This window comes from Budorcas taxicolor, chromosome 8 (genome assembly GCF_023091745.1).
Source record: "Budorcas taxicolor isolate Tak-1 chromosome 8, Takin1.1, whole genome shotgun sequence".
Classification (NCBI taxonomy): domain Eukaryota; kingdom Metazoa; phylum Chordata; class Mammalia; order Artiodactyla; family Bovidae; genus Budorcas; species Budorcas taxicolor.
The window spans coordinates 89685255-89698834 of record NC_068917.1 but is presented as its reverse complement, the minus strand read 5'-3'; the positions used below and the strand labels follow the sequence as shown (position 1 = coordinate 89698834).

The 13580-nt window shown below is 47.0% G+C and overlaps 1 protein-coding gene across 1 annotated transcript in view; it reads left to right on the top strand.

Annotated features, from left to right (window-relative positions):
- The window catches only part of SYK (spleen associated tyrosine kinase), a 99345-nt gene that overhangs the window by 52147 nt on the left and 33618 nt on the right, over positions 1-13580 (top strand). The window contains exon 4 of the mRNA XM_052644924.1: positions 11727-11862. Coding sequence (XP_052500884.1) covers positions 11727-11862 — 136 coding nt within the window. The remainder of the gene's footprint in view (positions 1-11726; positions 11863-13580) is intronic.

Genomic DNA, 13580 nt, shown 5'->3' with positions numbered 1-13580 from the left:
CCTGTCCACACAGCACTGCTCGACTGTTCAGGAGTGGCTTTATGAAGAGTGGCCAAGAGAGACATTATACTGTCCTTGGGTAACAAAGGATGTAAGTGTAAAGGCTCTTTACAGAGGGGATAGACAGTGTGGTCTATAGAACCCCCCACCCTCACAGTTATCTGCACCATTTCTAGAGGTGGCTTTTCATCACCTGCTATAATGGGCTGAATGCTGTGTCCCCACAGATTCATATGTCGAAGCCCAAGCCCCCAGTGTAAGAGATTTGGAGGTAGGGCCTTTGGGAGATGATTAGGTTTAGACAAAGCCACGAACATGGGTCCCCATGATGGGATTGCATATGAAAAGGAGGAGACAAGACTTTCTCTGCCTGCTCACACCGAGGCAAGGTCATGTGTGTGAGTGCACAGCCAGATGATGATGGTCTGCAAGCCAGGAAACAGGCTGCCACGAGACATGGGCTCTATCAGCATCTTTTTAAGAAACGTTGTATTTTGTGTTGAAGTATAGTTGATTAGCAATGTTGTGATAGTTCCAGGTGGACAGCAAAGGGACTCAGCTGTACATACACATGTATCCATTCTCCCCACCCCTCCTCAGGCTGCCCCATAACATTGAACACAGTTCTTGTGTTATGTAGTTAGGGCCATCATCGTGATCTGAGAATTCTAGCCTCCAGCACTATGAGAAAGAAGTGCCTGTTGTTTAAGCTCTCCAGGTTGGGGTGTTCTAAGATACCTATCCATGTCTTGGGTCTAGATGGCCAGGTGGGAACACCAGACAGGGACCGCCAGCCCAGGTCCTATGAATGGAGGCCAGAGCTCTGCCTCTTTCATGACCCCAGGGACAGAGGCAGAGTGGACAGGCTATGTTGAGAATGTATCCCCTCGGCTCTCTGAGGCCTCATTTGACAGCATGGTTTGTGATTTTGAGAAATTAGCCCAGCTCAGGTGTGACTACAAAATGAGTTTGTTAGGAAAGGGAAACAAAGCTTACTTTATGAAAAATTTATATCCTCTCCCCAAAAGGAAAGATCCAGAATTGGTGGGGTTCAAAGCCTGTATAATTTGGAGATCTTCTTTAAAAAGAACACAAAATTAGGTATAAAATACAGTATTTTAGAGTCAGAGAAAAATCACAATGAATTGCAAGCTTCTAAAAAACTGATAAATACTTCAGACATACAAAATTTTGAAAAGTAATATCATTTTTTTAGCTAAGCACCTGACACATGTCTATAGCACTTTTTGTTTTCTGCATCTTTTGACTACACAGTGTTTGGTTGCCTCTTCATTTGACAATAATTTGGTAATATTTCCTGAATATTGAAAAAAGAAAACTTGGTCCTTCCTCTTGGGTCACAACTCATTCTGAGTAATGCATATCCATTTTTAGGATTACTGTCAACTCTGGGAAAGGAAGCTGGAGTGGAGGAGAGAGTGGTCTTCTCTGGCTATGATGAAATAACTTTTACAAATTATATAAAACTCTAAGGCCATATGATCACACTGCTGGACCCTGCTTGGGCCAGATGAGCCTATGGGGATGGGCTGTGGTCAACAGACCTCTGACCATCTCATGTATAAATATCTCACCATGTGGTTCATGCAGGGCAGCTCAGAGCTCTCATTCACACAGGCTGCCCCCAAGAGCACATCATGTCTGTTGAAATGTAATGTGCTGGCCCCTTCATGTCACCATGGAAGCTATCTCAGAACAAAAATGCTCTACACATGCCATGTTCTGCAAATATAAAACAATGGAATTGTCACGTTCTTTGTATTTAGTCTCCAGGTAAACATATTATTGTTTTTGGCTAAAGATTCTTTCAAGTCTTAAAGAGTCAGCAGTGAGTTCAAGGTGACCTTTAAAACACACAGATGGTGGCTTTCCAAATGGCTGAATTAACCTTCCACAGAGAAGGCAGTAGTTTAGATCTATCAAAGGAATCATCACACCAGTAAGTCGCCAATGCCATTTTCACTATGGTTCTTTTTTTTTCTGTCATCTATTATTGTCTGACTTTAAACAGAAGTATGCTGTTTAAAAAAAATATCCTTTCATTCCACAAAATAATGAATTCCACCAGATATGTACCAGGCATTGTGACAGCACCGTGACAAGCGAGATAGACTTTGATCCCTGCCCATACCATGCTTAAAGCCTAAGTGCATGTTGGTGCTTCAGTCATGTCCAGTTCTTTGCAGCCCCATGGACTATAGTCCCCCTGCCTCCTCTGTTCATGGGATTCTCCAGGCAAGGATACTGGAGCGGATTGCCAGTTTCTCCTCCAGGGGATCTTCCTGACCCAGGAATTGAACCTGAGTCTCCAGCATCTTCTGCATCACAGGTGGATTCTTTACTGCTGAGCCGTCAGGCAGGCCCTTACCGCCTAGGGGAAGATGTCAAATTTAGAAAGACATGCTGCAAAGCGTGTCATGTGTCCCACCCATCATCACGGTCTTCCTATCTAATGCTACCAGGGACACTGACTCTCAAGCATTATCTTTATTGTATTTCTTTTCACGTGTCTATTGTCTATCAGTCCACTTATTATGAGTGCCTAAGGCAGGGACTGGCCACCATCTTCTCAGCTGGAGCCCCAGTGCTCAGAACAGAGGCTCAGTGGTAAGACTCTTTCTGGGGAAAAGGACGTTTAAGCTGTGCTCTGAGCAATGAGAAGAAAATTAGTGGAGAAAGAAAAGAAAAGAAATTGGGGACTTCCTTGGTGACCCAGTGGTTAAGAATCTGCCCTCCAATGCAGGGGCTATTGCTTTAATCCCTGGCTGAGGTACTAAAATCCCATATGCTGCAGGACAACTGCCTGCACACCACCACTAGAGAGAAGTCTGCTCACCTCAACTAAGACCCAACAGAGCCAAATGTTAGTTTAAACAGCATATAGTGTTTTGAAAAATAAAAGAAAGTGGTCCTGGGCAGGAGAAAGTGTCAGTGCAGAGTCTTAGGGGTCAACATTGTGACCTGAGTGTGACTTGGCCAGGAGCAAAGCAAGAGTGACAGGGAGGTCATCAGGCCAGACTGGAAGTCCCTCCAGATCCTAAGGGGTGGGCCAGAGAATGGATTGTCCACTCAAGGACACTTTGAGAGTAAAAAGGGGCCAATGACAAGATGGAAAGGGGTACAGCAGAGGATAACAGGACTGTCTCAGGCCAGAGGGTCATCCTTTTTTGCACTAACTGTAGGATTTGCCAAATGATCCTTAAACTGGCTGATTAGATTTAGCTGAGGCTTCTCAGGGGGCACTAGTGGTAAAGAACCCACCTGCGAGTACAGGAGACATGAGAGATGCAAGTTTGATCCCAAGGTTGATAAGATTCCCTAGAAGAGGGTATGGCAACCCACACCGGTATTCTTGCCTGGAGAATCCCATGGACAAAGGAGCCTGGCAGCTACAGTCCACAGGGTCGAAAAGTGTCAGACGTGACTGAAGCGACTTAGCATGCACGCACACACGAGATGGTGAAAAGGCAGGCCTGACCATCAGGAGGCCTGACCTCCTCCATCAGGAGGGAGGAAAAGTCACAGTGGGACGAGTGCTGGGCAACTTTACCCAGAGCCGCTGGGTGACAACAGTGGAAGGAAAGGGGTAGGTTGCTTGTGCTGACTGCAGGTCTTATTTTTGGAAATGCCTGGTGAATGCCAGGCCAGCATTGCCACGGGGCTGGGAGGTGGAGGGGATTGAAATAGAGATCCTAGGAGAGTGGTGGGTTTGAGGCGCTGCCAGGCTGAGTCTCCAGGGCCAAACCAGTGGGGCTGTCGGGTCTGAGAGATTTGTGAGGTCCTGAGGGAAACCCTGACCTCTGGGCTTGCCCCTCCCCGAGTGTAAAGAGAGGGGGATGAGGCTTCTGTGGGGAGAGAGATGGCAGAGTCAGGTCTTGGACCAGGCACCGTAGTTTGCAGAAGTCAAGAGCGAGTGTGGCCTATGTGGTAGCTGGGTTGGGCGGGCAAGGGCAGGAAGGTGAAGACTGAGGCCAAGAGGAAGCCCAGGGGAGCTGGAGTCCAAGGGTCTGAGAGGCACCTGTGCTGGGGAGCGTGTGAGGAGGGCGAGAGTTGTGGCCTGTGGGCTTCCCCAGTCCTGAGGTCATAGAGCGTTACAGCTCCTGCACTTGGGGTGGGCCCCAGCACCCTGCGCCGGCCTGTGGTTGTTGCATGTGATGGGTGGGACTCCTCCGCCTGCTCCTTTCCCATGTCAGCTTTTTAATATGTCAAAAATCATCTCAGGTACCCCAGAGCCCTGTATGCCAAGGAAGAAGAGAGTGCAGAGGCCTCTGAGCAGGTACCAAGTAGTGGTGCCATTTGCCTTTCTCAGGCCCTCCACAATTATCTTCCCACCCAGCCCAGTGGAACAACTGAGTCCTCTTATGTTTTCTGCATCTGAAATCCAGGTGCCCCAGACCTTCCTTCTTCATGACGTTCGAGGAGAAATAAGTCCTTTGGTCTTTGCATCGTCCCTTCCTCATTAGCCATTTTCCAGGCGTGTTACCCTCTCATCATTTCCTCCCTTCCTCCCGTCCATTGCCCCCTGTATTGATTTTCATTATAGCCCCATGCCCCTCACACCCTCACCTCCCTTGCACACATGGGTGCACAAATTACGCACACACACACACATTCACTTATTCATGCCTCTTATGTGTCGGGGCCCTGTGGGAAGCCCTCCAGGAGAACTTACAGGTAAAGAAATGAGCAGCATGTATAGATGGTCTGATGAGGGTGTACCCCATTCTGTATACAGCTGGATACTGGAAGATTTGGTGACAATGCCTTTCTAAGGGAAAACATTGTGACCACCCAGAATCAGAGGTCTGCAAAACCTTGTGGTCCTTGTCCAGGATGGACCTGGCTTGGGGACACCAGACAACATATTACCTGTCACCCGTGAATCTTAGAACAATGCCCTCTCCCCTCCCCTGCCCCCATCCCACCAGATGAACTGGGAGGCAGGTGGATGCCTCTCTTTGGAAAGAGCTATGAGGCATCTTTTTCACTGTAAGTGCAATTCAGTATAAGGTAGCCAGGAAAAAAAAAAATGTATTCAGAATGTGACACATTTTTCAGAGACAGTGAGATAGCTTGTAAGAATATATGCTTGTATTCCCTACGAACAAGGAACAAATGTAAGTTAGGAGAAAGGATGAAGAATGAGGTTCCACAGGATGAATACGAAGTCCAGAGCAGATGATGTAAGCAGTGGTTCTCAGCCTTCTGTTTGTGTGCAAATCACCTGGAGGCTGGTTAAAGCACAGATTGCTGGGTCAAACCACAACCCCCCACCCAGTTTTTAACTCACCAAGTTTGGGTTATGACTCAGAAATTTGGATTTCTGCCAAGTTCCCAAGTGATGCTGGTCTGGGGACCACATTTGAGCCTGTTCAAGATGCCCAGTGCCTACCTTAGCAAAACTAAGCATAGTGATACTTTGAGATGTTCCAAGTTCATTGGAGGATCTTTAAGTATATGTGCAGTAGTTTTTCTGTTTTATTTGATTGATTGAGACATAGTTAACCTTGAAACTGCTTCTGTTTGTAGAAACTTAAGTTCAGACAAGCACAACCATTTAATAGCTCTGTGATTTAGACAGCCTAATTAAACTCTCTGACCTCAGTTTACTGAATGATAAAAAGGGAAAACTAGTGTGCTATCTGGCTTGTTAATCGAGATGAACAAGGTAATGTGTTTAAAGTTCACCTTGTGGTTGTCCTGTAGTTGTGCTTCCTGCAACTATGAATCTTTTTCTTTCATCAGTTCTGGAAAATACTCATCTATTTTTTTTTCCAAATATTACTATCCTTCTTTCTTATCATTTCTTCCTTCATAGCTTGCTATTAAACATCTTTTAGGCCTTACTCCATCCTCTATTCTTTCTTATTTTCTGTTGCCTTTTCTCTATGTGCTGCACTATTAAATGTCCTTGAATTGTCTTTTTGTTCATCAATTTTCACTTCATCTGTATCTAATCTACTTTAAACTCATCCACCGCTTTTTTCCATCAGTTATATTTTTTAAAATTTTCTAGCAGTCGTGTTTGTTCTGGTTGTTTCTCAAATAGTCCTGTACATTTTTGAGAGCATCTTATTGCTTGCTAGTTTTTGTGAGTCCCTCATTTGGTTTTTGAGCATTTCATGTATAATTAGCTTATATTCTCAGTCTAATGATTTCAATACAGAGAGTCCTTAGTGTATAAATCTATGTCTCTCCTGCTCTCTTTCTCTTCCTGCCCTCGTTCTCATAACTCCTGTTTCCTTTGGTTTGGGGTGATCTTTTGAGCTTGTATTTGATTGATATTCATCTGTGGGACTCCTGAGTATTCTGTGCCAGGGACACTGTCCTCCAGGGTTGAAGAGGTTTTCTTCTTCATGGTCCTTGCTTCATTGTGGGAATCCTAGGTTCAGATGCTCACCTTGCTGCTGACCCCAAGAACGGGATGTTCTCCCTGTGTCCACGCCAGTACTGTCATTAGGTGAAACACACTTTTTTTTCTTATTTATCACTCACGTTTCCCTGCTCAAGTTATAGCTCACTTTTTCTTATATACCTACATTTCAAAAGCAATCTGTGGGTTTAGGGAAAAAAAAAAAAAACCTTACTTCTGTTCACTGATGAATGAGACTGCATGACCCTCATATGCCCACAGTAAAAGCTGAGTTCTTTGAGTGCTCTCAGGTGCTGCCATCAGGGATCAAAGTGTGCCATTTCATTCGACACATGTGGCTCTGCAGCTATAGGTCAGCAAAAAGCATCACGGCCTGTCTGAAGTGAAAAGTTTAAAGGGGGTTGTAGACTGATGTGAGTATCTCTTCGTTGGTCTGATCAAGGTCCCCATGAAGCTGGAGGAGAAGCAGTGTGGCCTGGTTTCATCTCATGAATTAGAGCAGAGGGAGAGAGAGGGGAGTCTGTGATAAAACTTGAAAAGGCAGGTGTATGAAGGAAGAGCTTGGCGTGGCCCCATATCTGGACCTGTGTTCCATACTGATCCTGCTTTCGCTGTGTGTGTGGAAGTCTCACGTGTCTAAATTTTGCTGAAGTAGAAGACAGAAGCACCCAGAAGTTGCATTTTATTTTCCGTTCTGTGGATCATTAAGGCTGGTACCTCTCCTGAGTCCAAGGATGCTCCTGGCATTATGCTGGCAAGCACACTACTGAGCAGGCTTCCCAGGTGGTGCAGTAGTAACGAATCCATCTGCCCAATGCAGGAAATACATGAGTTCAGTCCCTGGGTCAAGAAGATCCTCTGGAGTAGGAAATGACAACCCACTCCAGTATTCTTATCTGGAAAATCCAGATAAGAATAGACAGAGGAGCCTGGCTGGCTACAGTCCATGGGGGCACAAAAAGTTGGATGCAACTGAGCACACGTACCTCTGAGCCACTCCCATGTCTCCTCCCGCCTCCCAGCTCCTCTCTTAAGAAGCCACTGTCGGGCCCCATGCTGCAGTATCTGACCACCTGATACAGCGTCAGCTCTGGAAGGGAGCCCCCCATGTCTCTCTGAACCTCCCCTCCAGGCCGTAGATATACAGCTCATCCCCAGTGTCCTCCTTTCCCCTCAGGCAGCCATGCTCTGCTCTGCCATGGGGAAAAAAAAAATACGCAGACAGTGAGAATGCTTGGTAGGCCAGGCTGTGCCCTGGCTGTTCTGTTCAGTCTGCAGCAGACACAATGCCATGACCCCAGACCTCGGTGGGTGAGGGTCGTCTTGACGGTCCTACCACCACTTGGGTCCTTACTTCCCTATGAATGTCTGGGCATCATTACCGCATGTTTTCTCTGATCCAGGAAGTCATAGCAGGGGGAGCCCCTCCAGGCTGCGTCTGGCAGAATGAACACTCTCCTGACCTGAGTTTTGCCTTGTGCCTCATGTCTGTGATGTGCAAAACCTGCTCGTGGTAGAGCCTGAGACAAGGTGGATCTCCTGCTGTCTCACCAGGGACCTCAAGTCAATCTTACAGTCTGAAAGCAGTGAAGTCCCTCACCTTGTAACAGCAAAACTCAAATCTGTCGTGAGCCATGATTTGTCATGGCTTCTTCTGTCTGCTTCTTCCAAGAGACTCCCCGGAAAGAAATTCTTCTGGGGCTTCTGGGAACATGCTGAAGATAGTTGACCTGGAAGGTGGTCAACCTCAAGAGAGGCTGCAAGACTAGCCTTTTCTCTTTCCACTTTGGGCATCCACGTGACAAACCCGGTGGGTGTCCCAGGACAGTGGGGGTCTTTCTGAGGAACAGGAAGGGGCTAGGAGGAGGAGGGGCTACTTCAGCTTCCAAACCAGTGTTTTCCATATGTTAGATTAAAAATAACCCAGCCCAGGATCTGCCTGCAACCAGCCAGCAGACACCTCACAGTTGCGGGCCGTTAGTGTCACCAAGCCTCTGGTCTTTGCCACCTACAGATGCTGGGCCTGTGGGTTTCCCTTCTTTGCCTCGTTTCCTGCCAGCTGCCTTGGGGGCCGCTCAGGCTGCATGTCCACGGTCTGTCCCTGTGCCTGCTGCTCCTTAGACTGTGCTCACCAGGTAGATGTTGCCACTGGTATCCCAGGAGCTGGCACAGGCTGCCTGTCTGGAGCTCTGTGAGAGAGACTCCTCCAGGGCCTCTTCTCGGGGGGATCCTCAAGGAAGTGTGTGCCTTTACAGAAATCGCTGATTGGTTTTTGTCTCACACCAGCTCTTTTAATGCCATTTTTCTTATGAAATATTCAACACACACAGGAGTGCCTCACTCTATACGTGTATTTTAGCGTATCTTTTCTAGAGCCAGAGCTCTTTTTTTCTTTCACTTTTTACCACCTTGGTATACATTTCTCAATGAAATTGTTCAAATTTACCTATCTGGGAACTTCTTACAGGTAGAATCACAGCATCCATTTATACTTATGAGAGTCACTTGTGCTTTGTATCACTCTCATTTGTTCATTTTATTCATGACATTCTGTGGTATGAATACCCCAAGACTGACTTACTCTGTACTCAGCAGATACTTAGCTTGTTTACAATTTTTGATAATGAAAGATAAAGCTGATATAAACATCCCCACACACGTTACGGGTGCAGAATGCATGCATTTTGTATATCTTGGAGTATATCGCTGACTCAGGGAATAAATAGGTTCAGTTTCAGTGAGTGAGTGAAGTCAGTAGAGAATTCCAAATTGTTTTCCAAAATGATTGAACCAATTCATGCACCTGCTGGTGGTAAATGAAGACGCCTTTTGCCCTCATTCTCAGCAATTTATTATGTTCCGTCTTTTTAACTTTTGCCAGTCTGGAAGGGGCATAATGTTATTTCTACTGTGGGCCTCATTTCCATTTCCCCATTTCTAATGAGGTGATTGCACCATTTCCCTGTCATTCTGCGATCCTCTGTCTGTTTTAACAATAAAAGGTCAATCAAGACTTAAGGCAAGATAGAGTGATGGGCATTGGACATGGATTCAGAAAGTCAGAGTTCAGATCCATTTAATTGTCTCCAGGACCCAAAGGTCAAAGATACAAAGGTGAAAGTAAAGTTAGTTGTCACTCGTGTCCGACTCTTTGTGACCCCATGGACTGTAGCCCGCCAGGCTCCTCCATCTATGGGATTTTCCAGCCAAGAATACCAGAGTGGGCTGCCATTTCCTTCTCCAAGGGATCTTCCCAACCCAGGGACTGAACCCACGTCTCCAGCGTTGCAGGCAGACTCTAAGCCAGCAGGGAAGCCCAAGACACAAAACACTGGAAATCAAAAAGAATGGTATTTTAGAATGGCCTATGGACATTGTTATCCCAAGTTAACCTTTTATATGTATTTGCATAAATTCTTAATGCTTCGTATTTAGAATTTGTATAATTCTCTGAATCTTCAAACTATCCAATTTGTTTGCCACTGATGCTTATAAACTAAGCAAAGCAGGGGTGAGCAATCCTGCCTTATAAAATAGCTTCCCTAAGAGATAAACTCAGTTCTTCCTCGTATAAAACTGTTTTTCCTTTTCTGTGTGGTTGTTTTTCGATTTGACAGCAGCCAACTGGCCTTCATGGGCCATGTGACCATGAAAGGGAGCTTACACTTTGGGGTGCAGGCGACCTGCCTGGGTTTGGGGGAAGGGCTGTTTTCACAGTGTGGAAGGTTTCAGAAGCAGTCCTGCAGAGGTCGAGGGGAGTCTGGGTGTGTCCCGCCACCCACACCAGCTGCCCTGAGCACTGAGGCATGGAAGGAACCTGTTCGCCGTGCACAGCCAAGCACAACTTAAAAGAAACTTATTTTTAAAACAAAGTTCCAACCCCATGTGACACAGCTGAGCTCTCATGTCCTGGGCTCACTTTTTGAGATGAACCTACAAGGCCAAAAGTGACTGCGTCAGCTTCCAAAGCTGGTCCTGTGGATGTGGTCTCTTACAGCCAAGGGGAGGCATCAGAAATTTCCCCACAATGGGGAAATCCCATGACAGTTTTGGCACATTTGGGCCTCTTCCCAAAGTACAGTTGACTGGACACATTGCTTAACATTTGGGGGCCTCAGTTCCCTCATTTTAGAAAATGACAAGGCTGGCAATGCTTTCTGGGACCTTCTGAGATCTCAGCGACTCACCCTCTCACATCTTGTGATCCCAAAGGTTTGAGTTGCTGAGAGGGAAAGATGGGCTGAGGATGGTGATGACTAAGAAGTTCAGTTGGGGGAGGGGATTCACCTCCATTCTTCTGCCTTTGCAGCCCTCACCTAGACTACACCCTCCCACAGTCCCACAGGTCTTCCTGGGCAGGGCAGAAGACCTCTCCCTACAGGGCAATGGGTGTCTCTGTTTGGCATCAGGCTCACAAGTCTCATCCCTGGATAAGGGAAGGGAGTGGCATCAAGGAGGGGACCAGGAGGCCCCTCGGGGACCAGGAGGCAGAGCCAGGGCAACCAGCACAGCCCTGCTTCTGCTCATTGGTCCCCAGCCCCCAGTGGCGGATATTTTCTTCTCCTGGTGACATCATCTGACGCTATCACATGGTGGTTTAGTCACTAAGTCATGTCCGACCCCATGGACTGTAGCCCAGCAGGCTCCTCTGTCCATGGCATTCTCCAGGCAACAATACTGGAGTGTGTTGTTATTTCCTTCTCCAGGGGATCTTCCTGACCCAGGAATCAAACCCAAGTCTCCTGCATTGTAGGCAGATTCTTTACCATGGGACATTTTAAGTCCCAGTCCTGCTTTCTCCTCCCTGTAAAAGGGAGAGTGAGCTTGACAGAATGAAGAGGGTCCTAGGACGTGGGAGCCTTTCCTGGCCTCCATCTGGGGTCAAGAATATTCCTAGTTAAAATGCCCACCAAACACCCCCTCCAGTGACACACCCTGGGTTGGGTGGGGGAACTGCACTGTCTGGAATCTAACCCAAAAGCAGACCTCATGGAAGAGAGGGGCTGAGTGCAGAGGGCTGCACAGACTCCACTGTTCCGGGGTGCTGTGGGATTCATGTGCCTGTGCCCTGAGCCAAGCTGTGCTCCAGGTGAATGGAGGACTCACCCCCAGAGCCTGGGCCTCTCCTGACATCCCCTCAGTGCTCCCAAGCCTGCTGGGTGTTCCTTGTCTGGGACTCAAGGTGTCATTGAGCTGTGAGCTGGGCCTCCCTGGGTACCAAGCCCTTGACCCCGAGGTCAAGACGCTGCTGCAGGCTGCCTGCCCGGGGCGCTCCTCCCCACCCCCAGCAGGCAGTAGGAGTGATGATGACACACTGTCTTCTCTCTTCCAGGATCAGGGCCAAGGACAACGGGTCCTACGCCCTGTGCCTGCTGCACGAGGGCAAGGTGCTGCACTACCGCATCGACAAGGACAAGACGGGGAAGCTCTCCATCCCTGGCGGGAAGAATTTCGACACTCTCTGGCAGGTACATGTCCTCCTGGACCTTTATAGAAGACCTGGGTCCTTGCTGAGCCCTGCCCAATCAAAGTCCACATTGCACCCTCCAGGTTCCTGGACGCGTTGGTCTAGGGTTACCACGTTAGGTGACTGAGGCTCCCATAGCTCGTTCAGGGCCCCCTCAGCTCTTGGCACCAAGCAGTGGTACCTAACCAGGACTACACGTGGTTTAACAGGAGATCCTGCCTTAAGGCACTAGAGACGTTCTACCTGGAGTCCAGAGTGGCCTTTCAGACAAATACACAGTAAAGAAAGGTGTAGATGGCTGGGAAGGGAGTCTTAAAGGTGGCTAATCAGACTATTCTTTGAATTGTGAGGGGCCAAATTTAATATAAAATGTCAAGTGCCATTCTTGGTGCAAAATGAATCGCTGCAAAATTAAGGTAACCTAGTGGTCATCATTTCCTGCGTGTCAGGCCACCACTTGTATAGGATTATCCACCCCTGGCCTAAAAAGGAGTTCGTCTTAACCCAGATAGTAAAGCCAGAAGCAATGTGTAATATGAGAGTTACTTAGGCACTAGTGAGCTCTAACCCGATGTTCACCGCTGCTTTCCACCAGGTACGAACGACTTGGCTTCATTCTAAATCACAGCTCCGTGAGGAAATGGCAGAACATCCTATAAACTGTAGTGGGCCCAGAGGCAGAGAAAACCAAAGGACTCTGCCACCCCAAGAACGACAGCTACATTGAGTTTTTATAGGTGCAGGATGTCACTGAGGAAGGGTTCAAATGGAGGCCCCACCAGGAACTTCATGGGTGGCACCAGCAGGAAAGTACCAGGCTCAAAAAATCTTGTCTTTTTAAAACCTGAGATCAGGGATCCCTATTACCTTTAAAGCACTCAGAGTAACCACCACATGATGTATTTTGGCTCTTAACTGTAACTGGAAGAAAATCTTTTTCTTTGCATGCTGGGTATTTTAATATTCATGGACATTAGTCATAATGTTGACATTATCTTTTGGTTTGTAGCTCATTGACGTGTAGCTCATTATTGACCACAGTCTTTGCTTTATTTTAATGGTATTGTTTTGAAAGAGTGTTTGCTCAATGCAAATCAGAGAGATGAGTAGGGAATATTGCCTTCTGGAATTAATTTCCCATCAGAGACTCTCACCTCCTACAAGAATCGCTGATGGTGTGCATTGAAAGGCACTGGCCTCCATCTGTCAGTCTGATGCTTGAAGGTCCTGGGCTCTATCACTGCCACACAGCCATTGGATTTCTCCTGAATGACCATTTTCCCTGAGTGAGTCCACTCACAGTCTCCAAGTCTGCATGCTGACTTTAATGTTAAACATCTTTAATTGTTGGAAAATTCCTTTCCAAGACTTTTTCCGGTATTTACTGATTCTGCTACCATATCGTAGTAGTCAGCCTTAATTAAATCTTTCCCCTGTATGTTTGTTTAAGAAAGAGCCTCGAAAGTGCCAGCAGGACTTTCCATTATCATGAGTGTGATTTCATTGTTCTCTCTTGACAACAATAAGGTTCCATGGTACCCTTCCCCTACCCAGGAATATGGTGCTGTTTTTCTGAGAGCTGGTAATCGCTTCACTACTCTAGTTTTCCTTTCTGTAGAGAAAGAATCAACACACTTATGGATCACGTCTGGCCCTGAGTTGCTTTTGTGTTGTCCCTGAAGAAAAATGCTTTCTATATTTTAAAGGGTGATTTTTTTT